Genomic DNA, 24546 nt, shown 5'->3' with positions numbered 1-24546 from the left:
ACAATACTCCTGCACAGTCAGCAGCTCATGTGTATTTTCTCATGTCTCTCAATCTTTTTCATGCATGCAGACTTCAACGATCAACGAAACCAAATCTGCTTCTTAAATATAATTTTTCAATGGTGAATTGGCCAGGAGGGCAAAAACATTAAAATGCCAGGTACACGTCCTTTTCATAAAAATAAATAAATAAATTAAAACAACTACAATAGAAATGTAAAGTAATAATAATCTGACTGAGGCTGTGTGATCCACCTTTGTTTCTAATATCGTAACATGACATTTATAGATTTGCCTTCTTCTCGCGAATCCTCTCCCACGGTATATTTTGTGTTTGTTCATCCTGCTTGCGTCATTTTTAAACTATCATCACGAGCCATTAGGCACAGCTCCCGTTCCCTCTGTTGTCTCTTTGTAATATTCCTCTGTTGCCACAAACAGCGGCCCTCCGTTAAAAGGAACAAATTGTCCCGAGGTTGATCCTGACATTTGACATTTAAATAATGACATTATTCTCCTTGGCCACTGAACTGGAAAATGTTACCTTTTTAAGAGGGACAAGTCTGGATTTGAGATTTTTCCTGCAGAAAAAAAAAATATATGAAAAAAAAAAATGAAAAAACGCTTTACTTATGAAGACGATGCACTCTGGAAATGAGCAGAATTAGTGGAAAGTGTTGAAAAGCACTGCAAAGTTGGAATGTTTGCTTTGCGAATAAGATGAGATTTCTGACTCCATCGTGAAGCCCAGACCTCTCTGGAGCCATAAGACCTCTGAATGTGTCTTTGTGAGTTGGCACACACATACACACACACACACAGGCCAGATGTCCATTTGGCCTTGATCTCTAATTTCATGCAGTTTCTGAACATCTCTCTCTTTGGGACCACAGCCACCAGCTGTGGAACTGTGTCATTAAATTCGATCCAAAACATACACATGCTCACATGCACACATATCTGTTCATCTGTTTATCTTTACTTTTATTTAAAACTTTGCTGTAGACATTTCTTTCCATGTAATGGAAGTTGTTTTTTTTATTCCCTACTGGAGAGGCTGAATTTATAGGTTCTACATTCAAATAGTTCACTGACCTGGCCCAAGATAAAATATTGCCCCATTCTGTACGATGATTTTTATTTTCTTAGCTCATACTGTGTACAGATTCTGTTCCACCCCGAGGCTCTTGGGTGTAAGTATACCCAAGTTATCATTCAGCTCTTCTCTCATTAAAGCTTATTCTGCAGGGAAATTAAAGCCTGAATGTTGCAAGCCTGTTGAAGGCATCTATGAATTTAATATGGAGACTCTTTCCAAAAATCATGAGGAACATGCTCAGACAAACGTCAGAACGTATTACATCTGACAGACGGAGACTCTTGACACCTTGTTTTGGGATTATGACGTGCAGGCCGCTGGAGTTTAAAAGTTAACTATTCAGTTTCGAGGCTAAACGATCTCATTCCTCTACAGTATCGCGCACAAACACATATGCTCACACCTGGGGTCGCAATCCAAACTGTGTGACTTGTTGGCCTTTCTCCCAAATGAAGCATTCCACGGATCAGCGAGCCCATCGGCCTACCCTCTCCTCCTCTTTGCTCAAATCTCAGCAATTATATTTGACATGTAACATCAATAATCTCATTTATTTTCTTGCCCCCTCCCCTTCGTCTCCTTCGTTCCCTCACTCAGGCAGCCACACACACACACACACACACACACACACACACATGTACTGTAGGTGCATGCACACAGAAGGGCCTGCTCACTCCCATTCTCTTATCTGTGTCTGCAGGAAATGTGAGCCACGCAGCATTCGATAAAAACAATTTTTTGCACCATTGATCCCACAGCACTTGTTTCTTGTTTTTTTTGTTTTTTTTCCTTCTCTCCTCCTTCTTCTGGTCCTCCTCTATGAAAATGGTATTTGTGGAGGTTTTTGTTGCTAAACGATGAGGTAAATGTTAAGAGATGGTTTTATAAAGATCAGCGGGAGAAAGACCGTGACGGTTCACACTGTGATGAAATGAATCGCCGGAGGAGAAACGCACCGCTGGCGGAGCGGGGTCGCTCACGCGGGCTGTGTTAGGTACTGTACATGCACAAATCACAGACATATACGGTGTGCATGAGAGAATAAGAGTCCGTGCGAGTCTGTCTCGGCCTGTGTTTTCATGGGGACACTGATGGCATTGTCTCCACAGAGTAGAGAAGCCATGCAAGCTCAGTGGGTGCCACTTTCAGCTTCCTCCACCACAGTGCCACAGATCAATATAGCTAAAGTCACCCACCTCCACACGCTCGGCCTCTGTAATCACTCCCTACACTGTGTTCTGCTTCACTCCCTCCATCGGCCAGGTTGTTGTTTATCCTATTATAGCCCTAATTGCCATGCTTATGGTAACCTTTCTTCAGCTTGCAACCCCCTGCACTAAACTAATGGGCAATAGCGCAGGAAGGCTAATGCACCCAAGCTCATTTGGCTGGGCTTATATGCCCATGTGGACACCTCGGTGTAGCACAATGCCCACGTCCATCATTCTCTTACTGTTTTTTCATTCTTTATGTGGCTTTCCTTCTCTCACAGCTAGCTAGCATTAGCTCTCAGTGCACTGTGTGGCACAGGAGCAGGTTGCAGCTAATGAGTTACCTTAGCACTCTCAGTGCCATGGCTTTTTAATTAGTGTCACGGCGCTAAGTGTCCTATACGGACCCTTCCCAAGCCCCCTTTCTTGTCATCCGTCACCCGTTCCTTTTGTTTGCCTACCATTTGCATATCTGCACCAACCGCAAATTAGCTAGTGGCTCGTTAATTGCACGTGTGGGGAAGTAAATGGATGGTGGTACGGTGGGGCAGAGGTGCAGTCAACATGTTTACCTCCTAAATACCCCCCAGGACCACAGAGCTCCAGCACACCGGGAGGTCACAGTGAATACGCCCCTCGGGCTAAAAAGATCCAAATTGGAGTAATTAGTGCAACTAACAAGCTCAAGCCCACATTAGGAGAGACAAATGAAAATCCATTTTGTTCGTTTTACTGTGGTCACAGAATACGTCCATGCTAGAGGTCCATGATGCCTGCGAGTGCTGAAGTCCGACCAAAACGAGTGTTAAGAGAAAATATGCGTACAGTTATTCACGTCTTTATTTATTTAAATACTTTCTATTGACTCTGCACAGTCTATCAAATTAAGTTTGTTATGCTCTGTATTGACGCCTTTTCGGTTGAAATGATCGATAGTCAGTCAATAATAGATAATGACATCTAAGTGCTGGGAGAGATGACCTGCTGCACCTTAAGTGTCCTCTGTGTTATCGATCATGCTCAAACAGGCTCACGGGGCAGCTTCTATCAACTGGCATCAGTTTTATTAATTTCCCTGTTGTTGGGTGAAAGCTTTGCATCTCCGAATTTACTCCAACTTTTGTCAGGAAATCGTCAAAGTTGGTGATACGAACAATTAGTAATTATGGTTCCATAAGTTTTAGTGGAAATAGAAACAAAAATTAAAGCGATCATCCAAAATTTTCACCAGTTACAGTCAGAAGAACTGTGGCAAGAAGGTCTGACCAAACCTTCTGCCAATGCATGAATAGACATTTAATTTTACTTTCAGAAACATTATGGATTGGAGCTTTAAAGCAATGAATTTTTGTGGTCTACTCTGGAAACATGAAAGTCCACACGTGTGAGCAGCAAATAAACGTTCCTATACTGTACCTGAGGTAAATACGACGCATCCGTACATCAAGATCCTTTGAGCACAGAATACAGAGCACGTGTCATATCTCCTGTCAGCCAGCCTTTAATATTTATCCTCAGGAGAATAACAGTAATAACGTGTCGGGCCCTTTTTCCTCTTTATTTTTGTGTTTGAGGTCTTGTCCACATGACTGTATATCCGATGGCCTCACTGTGTGAGGTATATCGTTCTGTTTGCTCCCTCTGCTGATTGGCCAATTATGGCTGATTGTGTTCCTTTAGGGAAGCATTCTCCGAGAGTTGTTAGTGAATGGCCAAATTATGCCTTAGCTTTTAATGTGGCCACGGGGAGTCCAGGACCACTCCAAAAAGTTTTTTTTTTTGTGCTCTTTGCAATGCCACAAGTAACTTGCGCCGACAGCCTTATTAGTCAAAGGATAGTTTGAAAGTCATTGTTATTTGCTGGTGTGATTTTAATGGCGACTTGGACGCCGTGGGCCGTTTAAGGTTTAATGAGAAGTTTCCAGTTGGGAGTTCGAAGTTGGGTCCGTGCCCTTTCTCTGTCCTTCGTGACCCCTCTGTACCACGCCAAACACTGCATGTGTGTGTGTGTGTGTGACTGCATTCTGTAGCTCATATCATTTATTCCTGAGCGGAAATTAATAATAAATAATGCTGAATAATATATAACTGTACCTTTTAGTACACATGCGCACGTAAACCCCCTGCAGTGCATGTATACGTACTGCATGCATGCTGACGCTGGCTGGTTATACGATGTGCTGGTCGCACTCGTGAGTGAGTGTGTGTGTGTCTATGTGTGTGTGTGTGTGATGAGCTCTGAAGAAAAGCATGTAGTCTGACATCCTTGAAGCGGTAATAGAGCAATATGTCGTGACACCCTCCCAGTAATCCCCCCCACCCCTTCACCCCCATCCCCTCACTCCATGTGTGCTTGATTGATGACACTACTAATGTTGTGTCTAAACACAGGCGGCCCAGTTATCTCTTATCTGACACAGAGGAGAAGGCTTGTGTCAACAGCTGCTCCTCCTCCTCATTTATCTCTCTCTGTCTCCTCATCTCCTCCTCCTCCTCCTCCTTTTTTCTTCTTTCTCACAAATCAAACGCTTTCTCAGTAGGTGCTCACTGCCTTGAGTGATTGTTTATTACTTTTCATGTGCCTGTCTGAATATCAGTTATCTCAGCTAGTGATTAATAAATTAGTCTATAAAATGTCGGGAAGCAGTAAAACATTTACTCCTACCCGCAAAATCAGTGCACGTTCCTGGATCCATCCCTGCAGTAGCTTCAAAGTCGTAGGAGACAGGAAGGCCCTGTAAAAGTCTGAGGGTCCTATCTCCTCCACAAGGGGTTTCAATCACCGTAATGTGCTTATTTAGCCATTAGCTTCTCTGAGGGGGGGCCCCCCACATCCATCCACCTCTCCATATATCCCATCATACATCAATAGGCAGATTGATAGCCATCAGCCAGGCCTCGGCCACTGACACGCTCTTAATATTGTGTCTAACACGAACCAGATGGCTGCAGGGCTCTTCTGCAACACTCACACGACACGCTACCCCCGGTCCATTCTACCGTTTCCCTCTCTCTCAGGAGAAGGGATGAGCGATCTTAATTAAAAGTTAGATATATGGGCCTCTGGGCGGAGGTGGTGGAGCGGGATCCATTACCTGCACATTGGGGCCCTCCAGAGCCAGAGTTAGGGTGAAGGTTAAGATGATGGGATTGGGAATGGGATGTGGGGGGGGGGGAAAGATGTGTCTGCGCCATATCCTGGGTCAGAATAAAAATTAAGCATAGGAAGTAAGAGAAAGAGGTAGTTACTGTATGTTTGAGCATGAGGTGGTAGCTGCGGGCGCTAACGCTAGCACAGAACTCGGTGCAAGGCCAGGAGGTGCGAAGCATGATCTCAATGGCTGTATTGTGTTCACACTTGAACGGGAGCCAGAAACCCTGTGAAATATCAGAGCAGAAAGAGGGAGAGAGAGACGTGTGGAAATGAAACAATGGTTTACACAACAGTGAAATGGGTCTTTTCCTCTGTGTCTTGCCAGCGGGCCCGACGCTCAGAGAGAGAAAGCTTTATTGGCCCTCCTGTCCTGGCTAGTCTCAGCCCCGTGGTAGGAGAGAAGAGGAGAGCGCTGGGCTCTGCGTGCGCGCGGTGGGACATGGAAGCTAGCGTCCGGGTCGTGACACGCGCTCAGATAGACGCAGGCTCAGCAGCCACACCGATGAGAGCTCACACGTGAAATAATCCGTGGTAGCGTTGAGAATAGCCAGATATTCAACTAATCCTCTATGAGGAGAGTTACATGTCTCACAGCATCATTTATGCCTCCATGGCAACAGCTAATTTTACTGGACAGGGCCTCCTCCCCTTGCAAATGCCACACAGTGTTCTTTACTTTTCTTATTAACTAAAAAGAGATGAGGGTGGACTTTAAGTACATTAACAAGGAAATGGATGAAAGTGGCCGCAGTTTCCTCACAGCAATAATTCTAAATCAATCATTTCATGATATTGGTTCTTTTTTTTTGCAGGTTATTTTCTTCTTATTGTATAATAATTAATGTACAACTACTTCATACATTAATATATTAGTATTACTTTTGGAAAAATAAGCTTTATTTATATAATCTTTGTTTGACTTTTGGGATACTATTTGGTCTGGATATAAAATATATATTCATCATCAGATTTTTTTACCTGTATGGAAGCCATCTCAGTGGTAAGTCAGAACCATATATAATTGGTGGCTTGTACTAGCTTGAGTTTAGCTACCTGCACTTTTCTGCAGAAAATAGTCACCGCCACTTTTTTATGTTTTGCTGCCATGGATGCAAATGGTTTAAAAATCTTTTACTGCAGAAACTGAACAACTTTTCTACAATGCAGGGACAAAAGAATCACGGTTGCACATTTACTGTGCAGTATGGTCCTGTCTTAGAACGTTTTGGAGGAAGCTCACGAAAAGGAAGCTTTCAAAACTTCTGCCGTGACTTTTTATCTATTACACATTTGTGCACATTTTGTTTTTCAAAGTACTTGGCAGTTCGGTTATTCTGGGCAGTGTGGATGATTTAGGCTGCGTAAGTTGTGTGTTTGTGCCTTAAACTTGCACACAATCCTGCATTTCTCAGATTTAGTCAAATAAACATTACTTTTGTTAAGTATGTGACCTACCTTTATAACATGTCTGCTTTCCTTACCCTTTTGTCATTTTCATGAAGTCTTTGTCTAAAAGGACAAAACTGTTGAGTCAGTCCAACGTTAATCTTTTCATTTGAGGACTAAATCCTAGGCCGTGCGCTACAGATGAGGAGGAGGGGGAGATGGTGCGAGGAGAAAGTGGAGTCTTGTGGTTGTTATAGTAAACAAAACGTTGTCTTCAGATGGTTCCAATATTCCAATAAGTCCCAGGCCTGCAGCCACACAGGGGTTCTGCCACATGCTGTCCGGGCCAGCTGCTCAGAAAAGAGGTTTCCCGCACGTTGCAGTTTTGTCGATCCGGGCTCTCAGATTCTTGCCTCCTGCAGAAGCCCGGGTGATGATGAGGGCGGTGAGAATGAGACAGAAAGAATAAGGACGCGGAACCGCCTGTCTCTGCTTTCAGTGGCATGTTGTGCACCTCACAGAGTTCCCAATTCATCTTGTCCCAGCTCTCTGCCGTCCTGCCAACTCATTGATCTTGGCGCGCACAAGGACGGCGTGTGGGACTCTTAAACAATGCGGGGATGAAATGCATTCCAGCAAATTCCAGAAATTTAAAGAAGATGCTTGGAGACAGATGTGACATCTTCTGCTTTGTGTCAGTCTGCTTCTCTGAGATTCGAGGAATGAGGTAGTGGATGGGCTAAATGTTGATTTGATACTGAGCAGCAGCTGACATACAGAGTGGAAAATTCCCTTTCAGCTCATATTGGAATAGTCTGGGTTGGATCACAAGAAAATATAATTATGAATGAATAGATTCATCAGCATGTTTCTGTCTCTCATCCTCCGTCGTACCTCGTAAGTAAATGTTGCACTCTGTTAAAAGTTCTTATTGCTACCATGTGTTTCGCATCACATCTTTCCAGAGCCTACCTCGGAAGTATTCCTTTATTTGGGTGTTAATAAATAATTGATAGTGCTACGTGCCCCACAAATTTGTCCCAAGCGCCACTTCCTTATTTGTGTTTGCACAGTTCCAGGAATTGTACCGTTTTGTGTTTCACTTCCGATGTCAGTCCATAGAGTGGAGGTCAAGTCGTGTCGGTGTTGAATGCAAGCTTCCTCGCCTCATTATTATTTGTCATTATTCTTGGCAGGGATGCATAGGATTTGACTGATTTAGGTGCTTTGCTCAAGCTCAGGAAATTTTGTTTTACGGCCCTGCTATTTAAGATCTTTGGGAAGTAGGGGAACGCCGCGATCGCTGGTAGACTTTATTTATTTACAGTTTATTTTACGTCCCCCGTTCTGATGTCACATGTCTTGGTCCTTGGTTTGGAGCACGTCGGCAAGATCTTTAATGTCGAAATTAGCTGGAATCAGTCATTTACTGTAATTCCTTAAAGACTGAAGCGAATCTAGTAGTTCTGTAGTGTGTGTTTGTATAGCTTTATGTGTGCAAGCTCAGCCTCGGTCCTTGTAGCCAATCACCAACCACGTCCCTAAATGTGCGTTCCTTCCAACCAATAAACACGTATTTTGCAAACTTTACCTCCCTCATCATTAATATTCAGTAACTTTACTCACTTTACAATTGTTTAACTGATTTAACTGAGTTCCGAATGTGGTAAAGCTTCTTCATTGGTTGTATGTAGGCCTCTTTGAGAGCATGAAAAAAAACAAAACATGTTCCCTTCGTCTGGCTCTGACTGATTCAGTGTGTGCTCCTGTTTGTCACACACATAAGTCTACCTGTTATCCTTCAAACGCCACCGACAGAGTGTGTGACCCTAATGTACTGTTCATATATTTCGCCGTTTACACTGCACCTGCTTCACTATAATGAGCCAATATATCTGCTCACTAATTGCCCTAAATACATATCATAAAGGGCCGCCTGTAAAAGCTGAGCAACGGCGAAGCAGACATAGCACGATGTGCTCACACAGTCGCACACTTGACATGTCACGCATACATAAAGCACACGTGCACACGGTGGGGGGAAAAAAAGTCACAGACACCTGCACATGCACACGGCACATATATAACATGACACACATTTAAACACACATGCACGCACGCACACTTCCACACACTCATCCAGCCTTTTAACAAGGGGCTGTAAATAACACAAAGCCATTTCATTAACAAGGTCCAGCCTGAGAACTCGCTGCCTGTCTTCTTTTAAAGTGTGCACACTTCCTGTTTTAAGTTACCCTAACCTGGCAACCCTGCGCACGGCAACCTGCTCATTCAGATGAGCTGCAGGGGTGCGGAGGTGGACTCGGTGGCGTGAGGCTAAAAATAACGCAGAGTGGCCGCAGATATGCAATCGCGAGCGGTGAAGATGAAAAGCTCCTCTCCCCCGTTATGATGAAATTTATTACCCGAGCAAATTTAAGTAAATGTTTATTGGTGGATTTTAAAAGACGAACGAGATATTTAGCATCTGCCAATGTAATAATGAAAAAAATAAAAAATAAACTGCCACACCCAGAAGAATGAAATCAAACCTGTTCCCAAGCTAATCCATATCAGCCGGTATTAAATCCATTAGTAATATGTAGACACAATTGAAATGAGGCAATGCCTGCTTTTTAATGTCAATACGTTGTTTGATGTTTATTATAAAGACATCAGGAAATACACGTTTGGATTTATTCTTTTGTCTGCGTCGTCCCCACCAAATTCAAGCCTCATGAAGTTAAATGATTCCACATCCAGCCTCAAACGTCGACATGAACGGGAACCAGAGCAAATTCGGGTCTCACTCACTTAAACTGAGAAACTAAAGATTATTCAAACAAAATGAGATGTGACTCCGCCGTGATCCGGCCAGTGTGGGAGAAAGACGCTGGAACTTTTCACATGCGTGTTTTTCCGGCGTGGCACATGCACGCATGCCACGCCGCAAATGATAGCTGTGTGTTGGACGGTGACTGCGGAGACGTTGATTTAATGGAAGCAAGTTGGGTCATTAGTGAGCGGGGGCCGCATTCTGACACTCGCAATGCATGTAGACACACACACACACACACAGGGGCGCGCACACACTCACACTACAACCCAGATGGCTTTTACAAGGCCCCAGGCCCTCCCTGGCCTGCCTGCCTAGTTTTTAATTATGTCGATGGCTGCCCTGGCCAGATAAAATGGGTCACATTTAACACGCCTTCACTCACCTTCACACACACACACACACTATGAACACACACGCCCAACACCTTGCATACGTGTATTTTTACTGGTGATACAGCTAAAGCGCAGACACATGCTTTTTTTTTTTATACTTTAGCACTGTTCACCTGCGCCTTTGACAGAGACCAACAGTAAATATGTGATACCCAACACAAGGGCTCCTACCTCAATAAAATGTGTGTGTGTGTGTTGTACTCACGTGCGTGCGTGCGTGTGTGTGTGGATTTACAGCCTGTTTCCTTTTTAGCTGTCATTAGGCCGCCAGACATGGCTACACAGGTGTACTATTACCAGCGTCAGTAATAGGACTTACACGCATGCACGTTCACTCTATTTTTAAAGGTCCAGCACTCACAGCGAGGCTCCTCCTCATGGAGCACGACTACTGACTTTTGGCTTCTGCATATTTTCAGTCAGTCCAAAATTTAGATGCGAGTCATTAAACACGCGCGCATTAGCGAAAGACGCATTATCGGCGCGCTTTGATGAGCCAAGATGGCTGACGTTCATACCTTTTGTCACATTGACGCCGTTTAAAGAGCTATTATTTCTTAGCTTAGCTCATTTAGCTGCACAAATGAACTTTTGGCTCGTGCGTTGAGCTGTTATTTTTGATTTGGTGCCGTTCTCTGCATGTACAGAATAGCAGGAGATGTTGGGACGCTGACGGAAAGAGAGGAAAAACTAAATGTCAAAAAATGAGCGCGTGCAGCAGTAAAACCAACATGTTTTAGTGTTAGGTTTAAATATCTGAACTGAGTGGGGGTGAAAAAAAATTGAGAAAATAAATTCTTAAAAAAAAAAAAAGGGATGAATGAATCATGCTTGACAAATACAGTCACCGTCAGAGCAGTGCTGAACAAAAGCAAATTGCCCCCGGTTGATGAATGTGACACGGGGCTGAAAATCAGATTTTGAATTAACCGAAATGGACTGAAGCCTTATCAAAAGAAATAACATATCGACTCCCCTACATCTGTTCTGGTGTGTGGTTTCTCCCACATCAATTTAGCATTTTTAGTGAAACAGTGTGTGTGTGTGTGTGTGTGTGTGTGTGTAGTGTTGTAGCATGTCTTTTTTTAAGCTTTTTTTCTATGGGATGCAATAAAGGCTGAGCTAGATTTAGAAAGTTGAGGGATGGTTTCAAAGCTGCTCGTTATACGTCACCATTTTAATCCTGTATAAATAATCAATGTGAGAAATTGAGGGTTTGTGAAAGTATAGAATATTTGTTGTTGTGCAAATGGTGGTGCAAAAAATTGCAAAAATAATCTTTTATATACGTGCAGTTTCAATGCTGAATATTTTTTTGGGTGGGGGGGTATTGTGTGATCTAGACATCGTGATTTGTGTACAAATTTAATCTGGATAATTATTTATTTTTTTACTGAATTAATTTAATTACTTTATTAATTACGATTACAACACATGTTTTATGTTTTATTTACATGTACTTGCAATCATTTTCTACCTACTTTACTGTGCATAAAGATTTAAGAGTCACATACTTTCATTTTTATTTCTTATTATTCCTTCTTCCTTTGTTTGTGATTTATAAAAAATATGAATAAGCTCTTTTATTCTGTCTTTTTTCTTTACAAGAGAAGTGGCAGGACCCCTCGTGTGCCTGTCCACCTCACCCCCCTCCCCACACACACAAATGTGGACAGACACACACTCATTTAGGCCGTTGAGTGATGTGGCAGGGTAGGGTCTTCTCTGCAGGCCCCCATCCATCACAAACACACACACACACAAACACACGAAAGGAGCACAAACACATCGGAGGCTGTCGTGGTCTGTACTCCGTCAGCCGCTTTATTAGTCTGTGTGTGTGTGTGTGTGTGTGTGTGTGTGTGTGTGTGTGTGCGTGCTCATGTTTAAGGGGGCCTCCCAACTGGAAACAGACCTATTTCCAGAAAGGATACACACTCTAACACACACTTCTTTATTTCTTGTTAGTCGTCCAGCACCTTAATTTGTAGCACTTCTAACGACCAGCTCCTCAGCCCACTTCACAGCCACTCAATCTGTCACTGTCACCGCTCCGTTTCCGTGATTGTCCCTCTCGTCCGGGTAAAACACAGCATTTATGTTCGTGTGCTGGCGTTCTTCTTACTCTCTCTATCATTTTTACATTATCTCCAACCGCCTCAGCCTTTGGGTGTATGTATGTGCATTGCATGTGCAGCTGCAGAGAGAGAGGGAGGGAAGTTTCATTTCCACTTGTGTGAGCCTCTACCTGGACAGCTTTCATACCAGGCTGCCCCCTACCTGCCTCAAGGAGAAGTGCACCCAATCCTGCAACTCATTTTTATTCTTTATCTGTATCTGTTCCGTCTGTGCTACATTTCCACATACGCTTCATCTAGAAAGATGAAAAGCAGGATCAATACTGAAAGGCAATCTGCCTCCACTTCTCTTCTCTTCCCACTCTGCAAACAATCTTTTCTTCATTTGTCTGCAACTTCCCCAGGATATGAGTAGGTGAACCAGGGGAGCCTCCTCTGTGCATGTTTATAGTGCTGCTTTCCTGTTTTCCACGTGCAGAGAAATCTTCAGTGCAGAGAAATCTTTGCTGAAATAGAGCTGGACGCTTGTATGTGTGCATTTCTCATCTGAATCCAAAATGTTTTATTGACTTTCATGTGGATGGGTGACCAAATATCACTACAAAGTACTGATTTCCTGAAGCATGTAATATTTCTAAAACAAACCTTTGTCTGTTTTCTGAAAGCATCAAGTCCGAATGAAGTTACAACGTTTTCCCAGTTCTGAAATGACACAGCCTGCTTTGTTCCCTACCAGACATGTATACAAATGCATGCAAACTAGGGTGTGTTCACACATTGAAAACCAGGGCAGTGCAACAAAGCACTATGATCACACCTCATAAAAATATTCCCTCAGAGACACACAATAACCTAGCAGTTATGTCTCACATGCTGTAAGTCAGCTTCTATCTCCATCTCACATCAAAATCACAATCACCACCGCGCTCCGAGCTGCCATTTCCATTTTCTGCCCTCCGTCAAACAGAAAATAATATGTACCTTGTCACCAACGTCTACCCTTACAAGCAACTTTCCTCTACTAATTCAGCCCAGTGCGCCGCACACATCCGTCAGATATAACTGGCGCAGGAGAAGGCATGCCGAGACAGCCATTAAAGGTTCCTAGCTGTCAAAGGTTCCCCTTTGTGTTGTGAGGAGCGATATAAGTGTCGTGCTCTTATCAGAGCTTCCTGTGGAGTTTGCTCTGCATCCTGTCCACTTAGAGCTGCTTCTCTTTCTGTGAAGTCTCATTGTGTCTGTGTGCGCGTGCGTGTGTTGCTATGCACACCTTGCGCGCATGCTGTCGAGTGAGTCATTCTTTGATACTGTTTAATCAAGTAAAAACTATAAAACTTTAAACTAACAAACTATAGGTCAACTTCTGCGATGGATTTTTTATTTTTTTTTTTAGTTTTGCAGAAGTGAATAAAAGTAGGACTAACTATAATAAGCGTGACTGTTATTTAGTCTGCGCTGACCTTAAAGGAGATTTTCCTTTGATTAATACAGATTTGATCCTTTTCAATAGGTTTCGCAATCAGCTACGTGTGTGCACATGTACGAGTTACAATAACGCCGTCGACTGATCAGACAAGCTATAAACGAGCAAACAGTTTAGCCACGTTATCTTTAGCCACCTTTAGTTGGAGATAAACCTAAAAGTGATCGTCTCGGAAATGTCTCATTACACAATGACGCTCTGTAGGCGGCTCAAGCTAGTTTGGTGGTTCAAAGCTGAACCCGGAAATCATTCTTTAGACTGATAAATGATTACAGCGGGATAATAGCTTTATTGTCTTCGCTTCCAGATAGGTATGGCTAGCCCGTTTGTTTAAAACTCCACAATCTCAGATGTGTTATTTACCTTTAGTGACGCTGATCGGAGCGATTGGCAAACACAGACTGAATTGTGTGATAATGTTTTCTAATTGTGACCTGACTTTGGTTGGAACAGAGAATTAAGGAGATCAGTGAAATATCTTGGATTTCTGTTGCTAATTTATCAACATGGAGTCAGTGCGAGATGGAAAAACAGCATCCTTGATCTCACGGCTGCAGCTTCTTTGGCCTGTGGGCTGAAAGAGGAGAGAGAAAGCTCTGAGTAGCAAAGTTTGCTTTAGGTTGCTTTGTTTCGCTGGAACTCTTTCACACATGGAGCTGATGATTTCCAGCCAAGTCCTCCTCCTCCTCCTCCTCCTCCATCTCCTCCTCCTCCTCCATCTCCTCCTCCTCCTCCTCTGTGTGACATGTGGATGGAGGGAGGTGGAGGGAACAAAAAAGAAAGGTAAAGGTAAATAAACAAACAATCAGCCGCAAGCTTGTTCTGGCTCTCCTTCTCTGTTGCCCCTCATTTGAAGCCTTATAAATCAGCCTTCCGTCCCGAGACAGGGTGTTAGCAGGCCTCCCAGACAACACACACACACACACACACATACAAAAAAAACGCACAACACACACACACACACACACACACACAGGCCTGCTGCTCATTAAATCCATGATCAGACCCTCGAGTGTGTGTGTATATAAGAGAATGAGGGGTGAGGAGGGGGAAAACGGAGAGTATGAATTCTGCCATGCCCCAATATGTAGGCATGGACGTATTCAAGTGTGTGTGTGTGTGTGTGTGTGTGTGTGTGTTCAAAAAGAACAAGAGTGTGTATAGTAGGCGAGTAACTCCACCTGGATCCCAGCTTTGCTCCATGTGTTCATAAAACACTTAGAATACCTGTTGCACCTCCACAGCAACCCCATGACAAGTGCACTCTGACTCCGTCGGCTGCAGAAAAGATATGGGGTGGAGGAGAAGGTGTGTGTGTGTGTGTGTGTGGTTGTGTGTGTGGGTGTGTGTGTGTGTGTGTGTCGAGGGGGTATGCCTGGTTAGTTTTCAGTGACTGTTTTCACACATAAAATAAAAGTCTGGACTCTATCAAGCCGAGTGTTTGAGCTGTAAACTGGGAGCAGAAGAGACAGTAGCTGTACACGTGAGGAATTGACAACAGTCTTTTTTATTATTATTATTTACAAGCTCCTCCGGTGAACGGTGTCAGATTATTTCCTTCTGAATTATAGGAAATACATAACAGAAAAAAAGTCTTCTTCCCCATTCTCGCAATTGGCAACATTTACTGTACATAAGCTGCAGCCACAGTTTTTATTTCAGAACATTGTTTTTGAACACATGTTAAGGTTTTGGTAATTTATATTTAGCTCTAACGTGCATTGTTATTCTAGAGAAGGCGCACAGCGTGAGGAGGGTAAACTCACACCTCGGCTCAAAAGTAGCACAGCGTTGCCGTTACCTCGACCGTGCCCTGCGTGCATTCCCTCCCAAAAACCGTGTTGGCGCAAAAAAAAAAAAACGCGTGGCAGTTCTTCCACACCTCCATCCAGACCTCTTACATATTTACTCACCAAACTTGGCACCTGCACCCCCGCCCACAAAAATACACCTTCTGCACGCGCTCGCTCAGACAACAAGAACACGGCCATTCACACTTTACGAGCCGGGGCTGGGGGGGGGAAAAACACGAACACGGCTTTGAGAAAAAGCGGCCTGTTAGAGAAGTTCACGAACTTTGCACATCTAAAAACGTCAGACGGTTTGTTGGTTCTTCTCCATCACACCTCGGCTTCCTTCAGCAGACATTTGACTGTGATTAGGAGTGCGGGGAGTCAAGCTAGAGGTCAGCGCTGAGCTCAGGCCAGGCTGATTGGTAGATGTAATTAGAGGAGTTGCCAGTTATCCCTGGAGGATTCACACAGGCTCAGTATCACATGCAGCACCGAGGCGAAATCAGAGCTTCTGCCCCGGCTTGGTGGAGAGGTTGAGCTTTGGGGGTTTCAGACGCCCCCAGATTCCCCAGCGCCACTACGCTCCACACAAGCAACATATTCTGGCTTTGTGTTTTATAAATGCACTAATAGTTGTCTCGTGTAAAAAAAAAAAAATGTTGCTTTGACAAATGCATTAGGGCTCAAACAAACTTTACAAATTAGTTTACAATTCAGTTAAGAATCAAGTCCTATTCTTCTCTTCAGAAAAAAAAAAGAAAGAAACATAAAGCATTGTGGCTCCCTCCTGGTTTTCCCCTCACTTTTCACTTCACAATGAGCGCCTCTTCTGTTCTCCTGCTCCTCCTCTTCCTCCTTCCTTCACCGCTACCTCTGTCCTCCCTCATTCTCTGTGAAAGCGGGTAACATGAGACCCGCTCTCGGGAGTCGCGGGGGCTGTAGGGGTTACAAAGGGTGATCAATATGTGCCAGAGAAAGTCTTTAGACAAGTGAAAGAAGCCACAGTTTGTCCACTCCCTCCTGCTTTCCCTCTTTCCTGTTCTTGTTGTCAGGATTGACAGGGTTAGGTGGCCCTGACGCCCGCTAACACGGTGGCTGTGTGTGTCTCAAAGTTAACTGACATGAGCCGAGTCTTACACCCTGATGTATTCCCTGCAAAAAAATCCTAATTCATAAAAGTGTTTCGCTGATGTTGTTGCTTGTTCTGTTTCCAGTACCTAACCTGTTGCTCTCCAACAGGTGGTAGACGACATGGGCAACGTGAAGTTCGCCCTGGACACGGGCCCGGATGCTGCCAGCAACAGCTGGCTCAAATACGTCCGCTCTGCGCCATCGTTTGAGGAGCAGAACCTCGCCGCCTGTCATCTCACGGGAGACCAGGTGGGTGACGTGACAGTGTTGTCCTGGCCGGAACTGCTGTCCAGCTCTGTGTTTACAGCAGCGAGCAGAAACGAGGGGGGAGTGGCCGCTCTAGCTTCCCATCGACTATTAGAAGACACTGGGTTAATGTGTGTGAATGTGTGTTTGTGTGTGTGTTTACCATTGTGCTGCGTTGCGCTCAATAATGACCAAGGAATGGCTCTATTGTGCGTCTGCGGCTGGGCTGGTTGCCAGTGCTGTTAAGAAATGACCCATGTAAAGAGGCTGAAGAATAGTCTGACACTCCCAAGTCCCATAATAACCATTATCCAAGGCACGGTCTTCTTCTGTGGAGGCAGCAGCTTCTCTCCCTTTTTGCTTGCTATGCCACTCTCTCTCTGTTTCTCTCTCTTTAAAGAAACATGGGCAAGACATTAGATAGGTTTGGATCGATGCCCAGCCATTGCCCATAAAACCCCAACTGCTTAACTAGGTCCTAACCCCATGCAATGTGTGTACCACAACTCACTGCTGCAATATATTAGCATATTCTTCTGTTTCTGTTTATCATGCGGAGACTGTTTTTTTTTTTTTCCCCCTGTTTCGCTTTCCTCCTCCTAGTTTCTGCAAATGAAATAAAGGTGGTGTCATTCTTCTATTACATTTTAAATTTGGATAACTCGCATTCACGTCCGATCACAGAAGTGCACACTTGAAGGCAAACAATGCTCCCAAAGGAGAAGCGAGGAGGGGAATGAGATGAAATGACACCAGAACACAACATGGGACGTGACAGCAGTGTGACAGTAGCCAAATGTATCCATATGACTTGGCTTCCACATTCCTGTCACTCCGCTCTTATTTGTTTTCTAATCCCTGCCTACACGGCTCGTTCCCCTTCCTGTCTCAGTCTCTAGCCGCCTGTTCCTCGCTGACTTTGTCTCCATTCTCTGTCCTCGTGTCTTGATCTGCCACCTGTCACTCTGTCACACCGAGGGGATAGGCTAGTGTGTCCATTTAAGCTTCAGACATTAAGTCTGACCGATCGAGAGAAAGGGGGCTCGGAGCAAGTAAAAGAGGGAACGCACAGGGGCCTCCGAGATTGACAAGCACCAATTGGCTGGCAACACCAACCCGCCTAATCCTTTTAAGATTTTCACATCAGTGCCCCCTGCCACTGCCACACAATGTCAAAGAAAGAATCAGGGCACGAGAGAAAATTGTGGAGAATTATCGGACCAAGAAAAGGCCACGTGCACGATTGCTTTTTGATGTGTTTCGCAGTTGTTTGTACTTAGCGAACGGCTTCGCTTTTGTTTGCCTGACCACTTGCTTGGCGTAGTGGCTCACAGGTATGAGCCTATCATTTATTTACAAACACCACACAAGCACAACCACGCGCACGTGCATATACGCCGTGGCCACTCAGCGGCAAAATGTATAATTTAACAGACCATTCAGTGATTTTTCTTTCTTTCTTTTTTTTTTTTTGAGTTATACATCAACATGCACAATGCATGAGTTTATGGAAATTTGTGCACACCGGGCAAATTCAAATGCAGGCAATAACCTTTTAAAAAAGCAAGTGGAGAATTTATTTGTTTGTTTGTCATTAATGATGCAAGATGAACAAATGCGTGCACGACCATGTATAATTTAGATATTTAGAGTCATGCAAAAATATTTGGCATTATTTGATCCGGTACATCAGGTCTGAACACGGTCCCTTTGGTAGGGCTGTAGGCTTTTTGAGCCTTTCAAACTGTGCGTTTGTGTGTGTGTTTGTGCTTTGTGCATCTGCAGACAGCTGTGTCATTTCCTTTAATTCTCAGTCAGTCTTCACGCAAACACATTTCCAGCTACTGATTTTGCGTAATGTTGCTTGCAGTTTGATCATTATGCAATATTCAGGCTCATAAATGATGGCTGAAGAAAACAAGACAAATCAGGCTTTTTTGTCGTGTTTGTGTGAATGCGACTGTGTGTGTGTGTGTGTGTGTGTGTGCATGTGTGTGTGTGTGTACCCCAATGAAATAGTTCCCATTCATTTAGAGTACCCAACAGTTGCCCAAAATTGGTGGGTAAGTGAGCTCATTCAGCGCATGATCTAAGGCCAAGTTGCATCTAGTGCTTGAATTGAAACGGCTGAGAGAATGCAGTGAGTGGTGTTTGTGTGTGTGTGTGTGTGTGGGTGTGTGTGTGTGTTGGGTGGGGGGGGAGTTAAAGAGAAGATGAACCTTGTCCACCTTCTTGTCAACCCTTCATCTTTTGTGTTTCGGAGTAGAGTCCTTCCCAGCGCTGTTTGATCTGCCCTTCTACCCTCAGATGGATCCATCAATTCATAGACCCTGTTGTGTGTGTCTGAGTGTGTGTGTCTATATATGTGAGTGTGTGTGAGCGAGAGAGAGCGAGGCCACAGTAGGGGATTATTGCGGGCCCTACGGCTGGCATTGATCGATGAGGCATCTGTCTCCTGAACACTGGACAGTGATGGGAAGGGGTCAAGACAGGTCTGAGTGTGCAGGCTTTACTGTAGAAAACAAACACAATGAACACACACATCAAGATAGATAAAAAAAAATACAATTATTAATTATTAAGTAGGATTGTATATAGAATTTCCTTAATTATTAGTTGGCTTTGTTATTTTATTTTTTTTTAAGTAACATTCGCTGATAATATTCTTATTTATAGTATTTATTCATTCTAGGAGGAGGATGTGTCTTTAATATCACAAATTAAGCTTTTTTTTAAAATATATAAAAAATAGAAAATTAAATAAATAGATTACAAGATATATTTACACATAAGGATAATAAACTGCATTGTTTTTCCTTCTACAAATATTCAAATTATTCTAGAAGAATTAGACAATGATATTAGTAATGAATAGCTTTTTAAACATTAACAGTCTGGTGATGAATGCATATACAATATAAAAATAGATATAATAATAATAATAAGCTTAATTAAAATGCAAACTTAAAACAACATTTATCAAGCAGATGTTTTGCTCTAATTTATTTCAAACGACTTTTAATTTTAGTCATGTTTAGAGCAGAAGGTGAACGAAATAATCCACCCTGGACAAAACATTTAAAAGGCCTGTTTGTATATATATTTTTTGTGTATATGTATATGCATATATGTGTGTGTGTCTGTGTGTATGAGTGATAAAGTGTCTGATAGAGTGAGTGCAGGTCTGTCAGGCTGCTTTATCCATTATTTACATCAATAATAGATTTATCAAGCGGCCAAAGCGGCGGCTGGGAACGGAGATGCGGGGAGGGGTCTGCGCCGCAGATCCCTCAATCCTTTTGGCTGGAGATAAGACGAGGAGGAGTGGCCGACGGGTAACCGAGAGAGCACCAAGGGGCAATAGGGAATCACTAATGAGAGAGAGAGAGAGGGAGAGTCAGAGAGAGAGAGAGAGAGAGAAAGAGAAAGAGAGAGAGAGACAGACTCATCATCATCATCAAAGACGCGCTCAGTGACTAGATTAGAGAGTAGCGCAGCAGAGGAGCGTCGGGACTTCATCCAGCCGCAGGGAAAGATCGCCGACCGTCCGCAGCTCTCCCGGCCGCCCCGCGACCCCTTCTACCCGGCCCGGTCCGCTCCAGCGCCCCGCTCCCCGCTCCCTCTCCGGTAGACCTACTATGGGTTGCGTCGCCAACTCCACCGGGACTGAAGTGCTTCTGCAGCTGGAGGCTCTCCGCAGCGCCGCGCAACTTTCTCAACTCTTGCGACTCACGGAGAAAAGAAAGGTCAGGTCGGAAAAAAATGCGTAGAGAGGCTGCAGCAGTGTCGCTACTAATTGTTGTAAATAATAATAATAATAATAATAAAATAATAGCAATAATAATAATAATAACAATAATAATAATAATAGAAAAAAAATGTCCTACGCGATGTTTTCATTGATTTTAGGCCTTTGCTCCTCGGCTCCTCTCCCTATCTGAAGAGCACTAAGTCTTGAAGTTATAGTTTCTCCAGCCTATCAGTGTGTCTGTGTGTGTGAGAGCGTGGACTCTGCCCTCCTCGTTGTGGTGTCAGTGTTCAGTGGGTGCAGAGCGCCCCCATGCGCTCAGAGCTCTCTCGCCTTCTGCTTTCATTTTGAAGTGCTTGTTTGCGGTAGTGGCTCGTTGTGAGATCGTTGAATCTGTGGCTGTGTTTTAATGCAAAAGCATGAACGTTAATTTTGACTTTGTTTCGTGAATTTTCCAAGGGTTAAATACGCATGTGCTGTATGAGCTGGTTGGTTCGCAGATGTTGCGCAGACTGGGTCAGGCCTCGGCTCTGAGTGGCCTCGAGGTTTACCATCATTTTAATTCTGTTTCTATTGTCTGGCAGAAAAAGAAAAAAAAAAACATCATTGTCCAGCTGTCATTTGAGTTTAATCGCAGGAGTCGAATTCCTTCAATAAAATGATTTGTTGTGTGCAGACTTGATTTCTAGGTTTGCTGCAGCTGTAGGCTAAGTTTAAAAAAAAAAAAAAGCAGCTGAGCTGTTTGTTTATTTTGGGTTCACTTACCATTTTTCTTCCAGAAAGACATTTGTATAGTCTTGATTTCGTCTGCCTTTATTTTATTTTTATTTTTTTTTTAATGTTTGAGTGATTGTTTGTGCAGGAGCGCAGATCCATTTCTAGTTTCCCTTTAAGTGATTTATGGGGGGAAATTATTCTGTATTTGTTTATGTCATTGAGTTAAAGTAAATGTTGGATAAAACAAATGTTTTTGTTGTACAGTGTATTACAACAACGTCTGGTGGACGCGTTTTTACTGTAATCAGTAGGAATGTTGTGTAGTTTTTTTATTTTTCCTGAACAAAATATGTCCATCAGTCTTTAAATTATGTGTCTTGTTTTAGACAATCGTGCTGTTTTTATTTCTTACCAGGAGCCATCATAATTTCCTAAGATTATCACTTCCAACATAGGCCCTTCCTTTAACTGCGACAGTAAATTTATGGGGCCCAGGCTTATTAAATCTATCATGACCTTAAGTTAAAGTCTCCCTCTTTCTTTCTCTCTCTCTCTCTCTTCCTCAGTTTTATTATAAAGCTGTCCGGGACATTGAGGCAGGGGAGGAGCTTTTAGTGTATATGAAGGACGGTATTTTCCCCGAGGGATCCATGGCACCCAACCTACAAGGTAAGATTAATGCGCGTCATTAGCGCACATTTTAAACAAACTCCAACCTGCATCCTGTGCTGCTTTCGCGGCCAACAGCCTCAATAACGGCTTGAAAAAGACACCATCCAAGTTTTTTTTTCTCTCTCTCTCTCTCTCCTCAAGAAATGTGAATTATTCCAACCATAAATTTCCAGGATGGAATTGAACCCCGCATTAAAGCATGCGACTGAATACCTCTTTGGACTTGTCATTTAAAATAGGCCTGCCAGTAACGAAGGATGTACTTATAAGAGCCCTGGTTTGAATTGTGCGCTTTATACAATGCACCAATGCAACGGGGCCTCTTTTCCTGAAACACTGTAGCTACCAGGGCGTCAATTGGCACTTGTCATATTCCATCCAGTGTGAGCAGAAATTTTCTGTTAAAGGAAAGCTGAGATCAAACAGAACTTACACGGTAGCCATGCATATTATTAAGAACACACTATGGGGAGGAAAGAAAAGGGACGCTTCTCAAGGCGGAGCAAGGAGGGGAGGTGTATTAAAAAGCTTTTATTTCGAGGGGCACGTTACGCAAGACGGCGAGCGGCATCCGCCACATCGGATGTAAACTGATATTTTAGCACTTTGATACACCGCAAAAATAATGGCATAACAATATTGGAGAAATACCTTGTACACTGCCATCAGGGCATTATAATAATAATAATAAAAATGGTTATAAAGAGGATTTATAATAGTTGCGTTAATTCAAATGTGAATATCTTTGAACAGAGTTGGAAAAAAAATAATTCCAAAGCAGCCTTCTTTGTTCTACCCCCAAGAGCCTGCTATTGTGTTAACGGAGCAGCAGAAAGGGATTGTTTTGTTTTGTTTTTTTGTCCATTTTATTATATTTTTCGCTCCACTCATCTGTCTTTCAGGCGTCTCTTGGTGCGTCAAATGCAGATTTGGCGCGCGTCTTAGTGACTGAATCCTCTAGGAATCCAGGGTTCAGGGAAATAATAATAATAATGATAATAATAATAATATCAACCCTATTTGAGTTGCTTTTAATGTTTCTTTAAACAGCTTTAAATATTTATCTATTTCAAGATCGTGAGTGTTGTGCGCGCCTCTGCGCCTCGCTACTCTTGAGTGGACTCGCATCGCGTCACATTTATAGGTGCCCTCTCCCACCCTGCTCCTCTCCACGGGTAACCTGATTCACTGTGCTCCGCTACCTTTCAGCCGTGCCTCCATAAGTCGGCCTGAATATGTCCAATATTTTATCTCCCCATCTAACGTGGACAGCTGTTCACTGTAGATCTGGGGGTTTTCTTTCAAACTCCACTTAAGCGGAAAAGAGGCCGTGGTTCCGCTGCGTTTCTTTAAACATCTTGGACTTATTGTGGTGATGTGCTGTTGTCAGGTAACGTTGTGTTTTGTGTGCGTTTCCAGTCTTTCTGGAACCACGCATGAAAAAGAAAAAAAAAAATATCTGATTACTGTTCCTTGTCGTTGATTATAAAACGGTTGAGGGAGAACAAGCTGTTCGTGAGATGTTCTGCAGGTCAACCACTTGATGCACAGTTTATGCACGGGTCTCCATGCCAGAGGAACATAAGGGAGCAGAAGCTCAAAGCCAGCTTGATTATTGAAAAGAAGCAGATCTGTGTGTTGTAGGAGTGCGTTAAAAAACGGAGCAGACTTATAAATGATTTGTTCAGTTCGTCTGTGTATGTATGCACGTGAAACGCAATGAGAAGGGGGCAGACAGAAAAATTCCACCTGCCAAAATGTGTGTGTCAGAGCCAAAGTATTTGGCTTTGTGTGAGAGAAGGATGAAGGCAGATAGAAAATGAGCATTACAGTTGGACTGCTGTTTGAAGATGCTGATTTTTGAGCGAGAGAGATGGAAAAGCAGGGAAAGAGGGAACAAAGAAAGACGAAGTCCACCCACTGAGGGGATGATAGTGTCTGTTTTGTGTTCTTGTCTCCGTGCATTTGTGAGAAAAAAGAGAGCGAGCGAGAGACAGAGAGGTAGCAGGGCTGAGCGGGAGCTTGGCAGTGCAGCCCAGCTCTCTGAGTCAGGCTTATCGGAGAAGGAATTTGAAGTAGAGGACTTGAGGAGTCCCCTGAGACTTCACCCATGCTCCCAGATTAGCTGCTAAACTGCACATAATTGTGCCTCCCTTCGTCTCCCAGAGAGCTATTAGTCTCCACTTTATAACCCACCCCCCCACCCGCCATCGCCACCACCTCCCCACCCACTCTTAGACCAGACTTACTGAATAAACACAGGCCCCGCTGATATGCACACGCAGGACCCTTTGTATGTGTGCATCCTCACATACATACACCTGACTGACCTTTCATTTCATTTCTCAACACTTCCTGTTACTGGAGTGGTTTCCAAGTACCTTGAACACACACAGATGCTTTTCCACCTATTAAATTCAACAACATTTATTGTAGGGGCATATGAACCTCACCGCTTTTTTTTTTTTTTCCCCGAAAACATTTCCCGTACTTAAAGGTGGCAGACAAAAACCAACCCTCTCAAAGTAAAAATATTGGCTCTCAGCGAATCACGTGCACACACTGATGTCAAAGTAAACTAGTTAGTTTACTGTTTG

The 24546-nt window shown here is 43.5% G+C and overlaps 1 protein-coding gene across 1 annotated transcript in view; it reads left to right on the top strand.

The window, feature by feature from the left end:
• Positions 1-24546, top strand: part of prdm16 (PR domain containing 16) — a gene marked incomplete at its 3' end in the record, with an annotated part of 165691 nt that overhangs the window by 127545 nt on the left and 13600 nt on the right. The window contains exons 4-5 of the mRNA XM_084552916.1: positions 16675-16815; positions 21844-21946. Coding sequence (XP_084409042.1) covers positions 16675-16815; positions 21844-21946 — 244 coding nt within the window. The remainder of the gene's footprint in view (positions 1-16674; positions 16816-21843; positions 21947-24546) is intronic.

The sequence above is a fragment of the Chelon labrosus genome (assembly GCF_963514085.1).
Source record: "Chelon labrosus genome assembly, chromosome: 10".
Classification (NCBI taxonomy): domain Eukaryota; kingdom Metazoa; phylum Chordata; class Actinopteri; order Mugiliformes; family Mugilidae; genus Chelon; species Chelon labrosus.
This window is presented reverse-complemented; position numbering and strand designations above follow the sequence as displayed.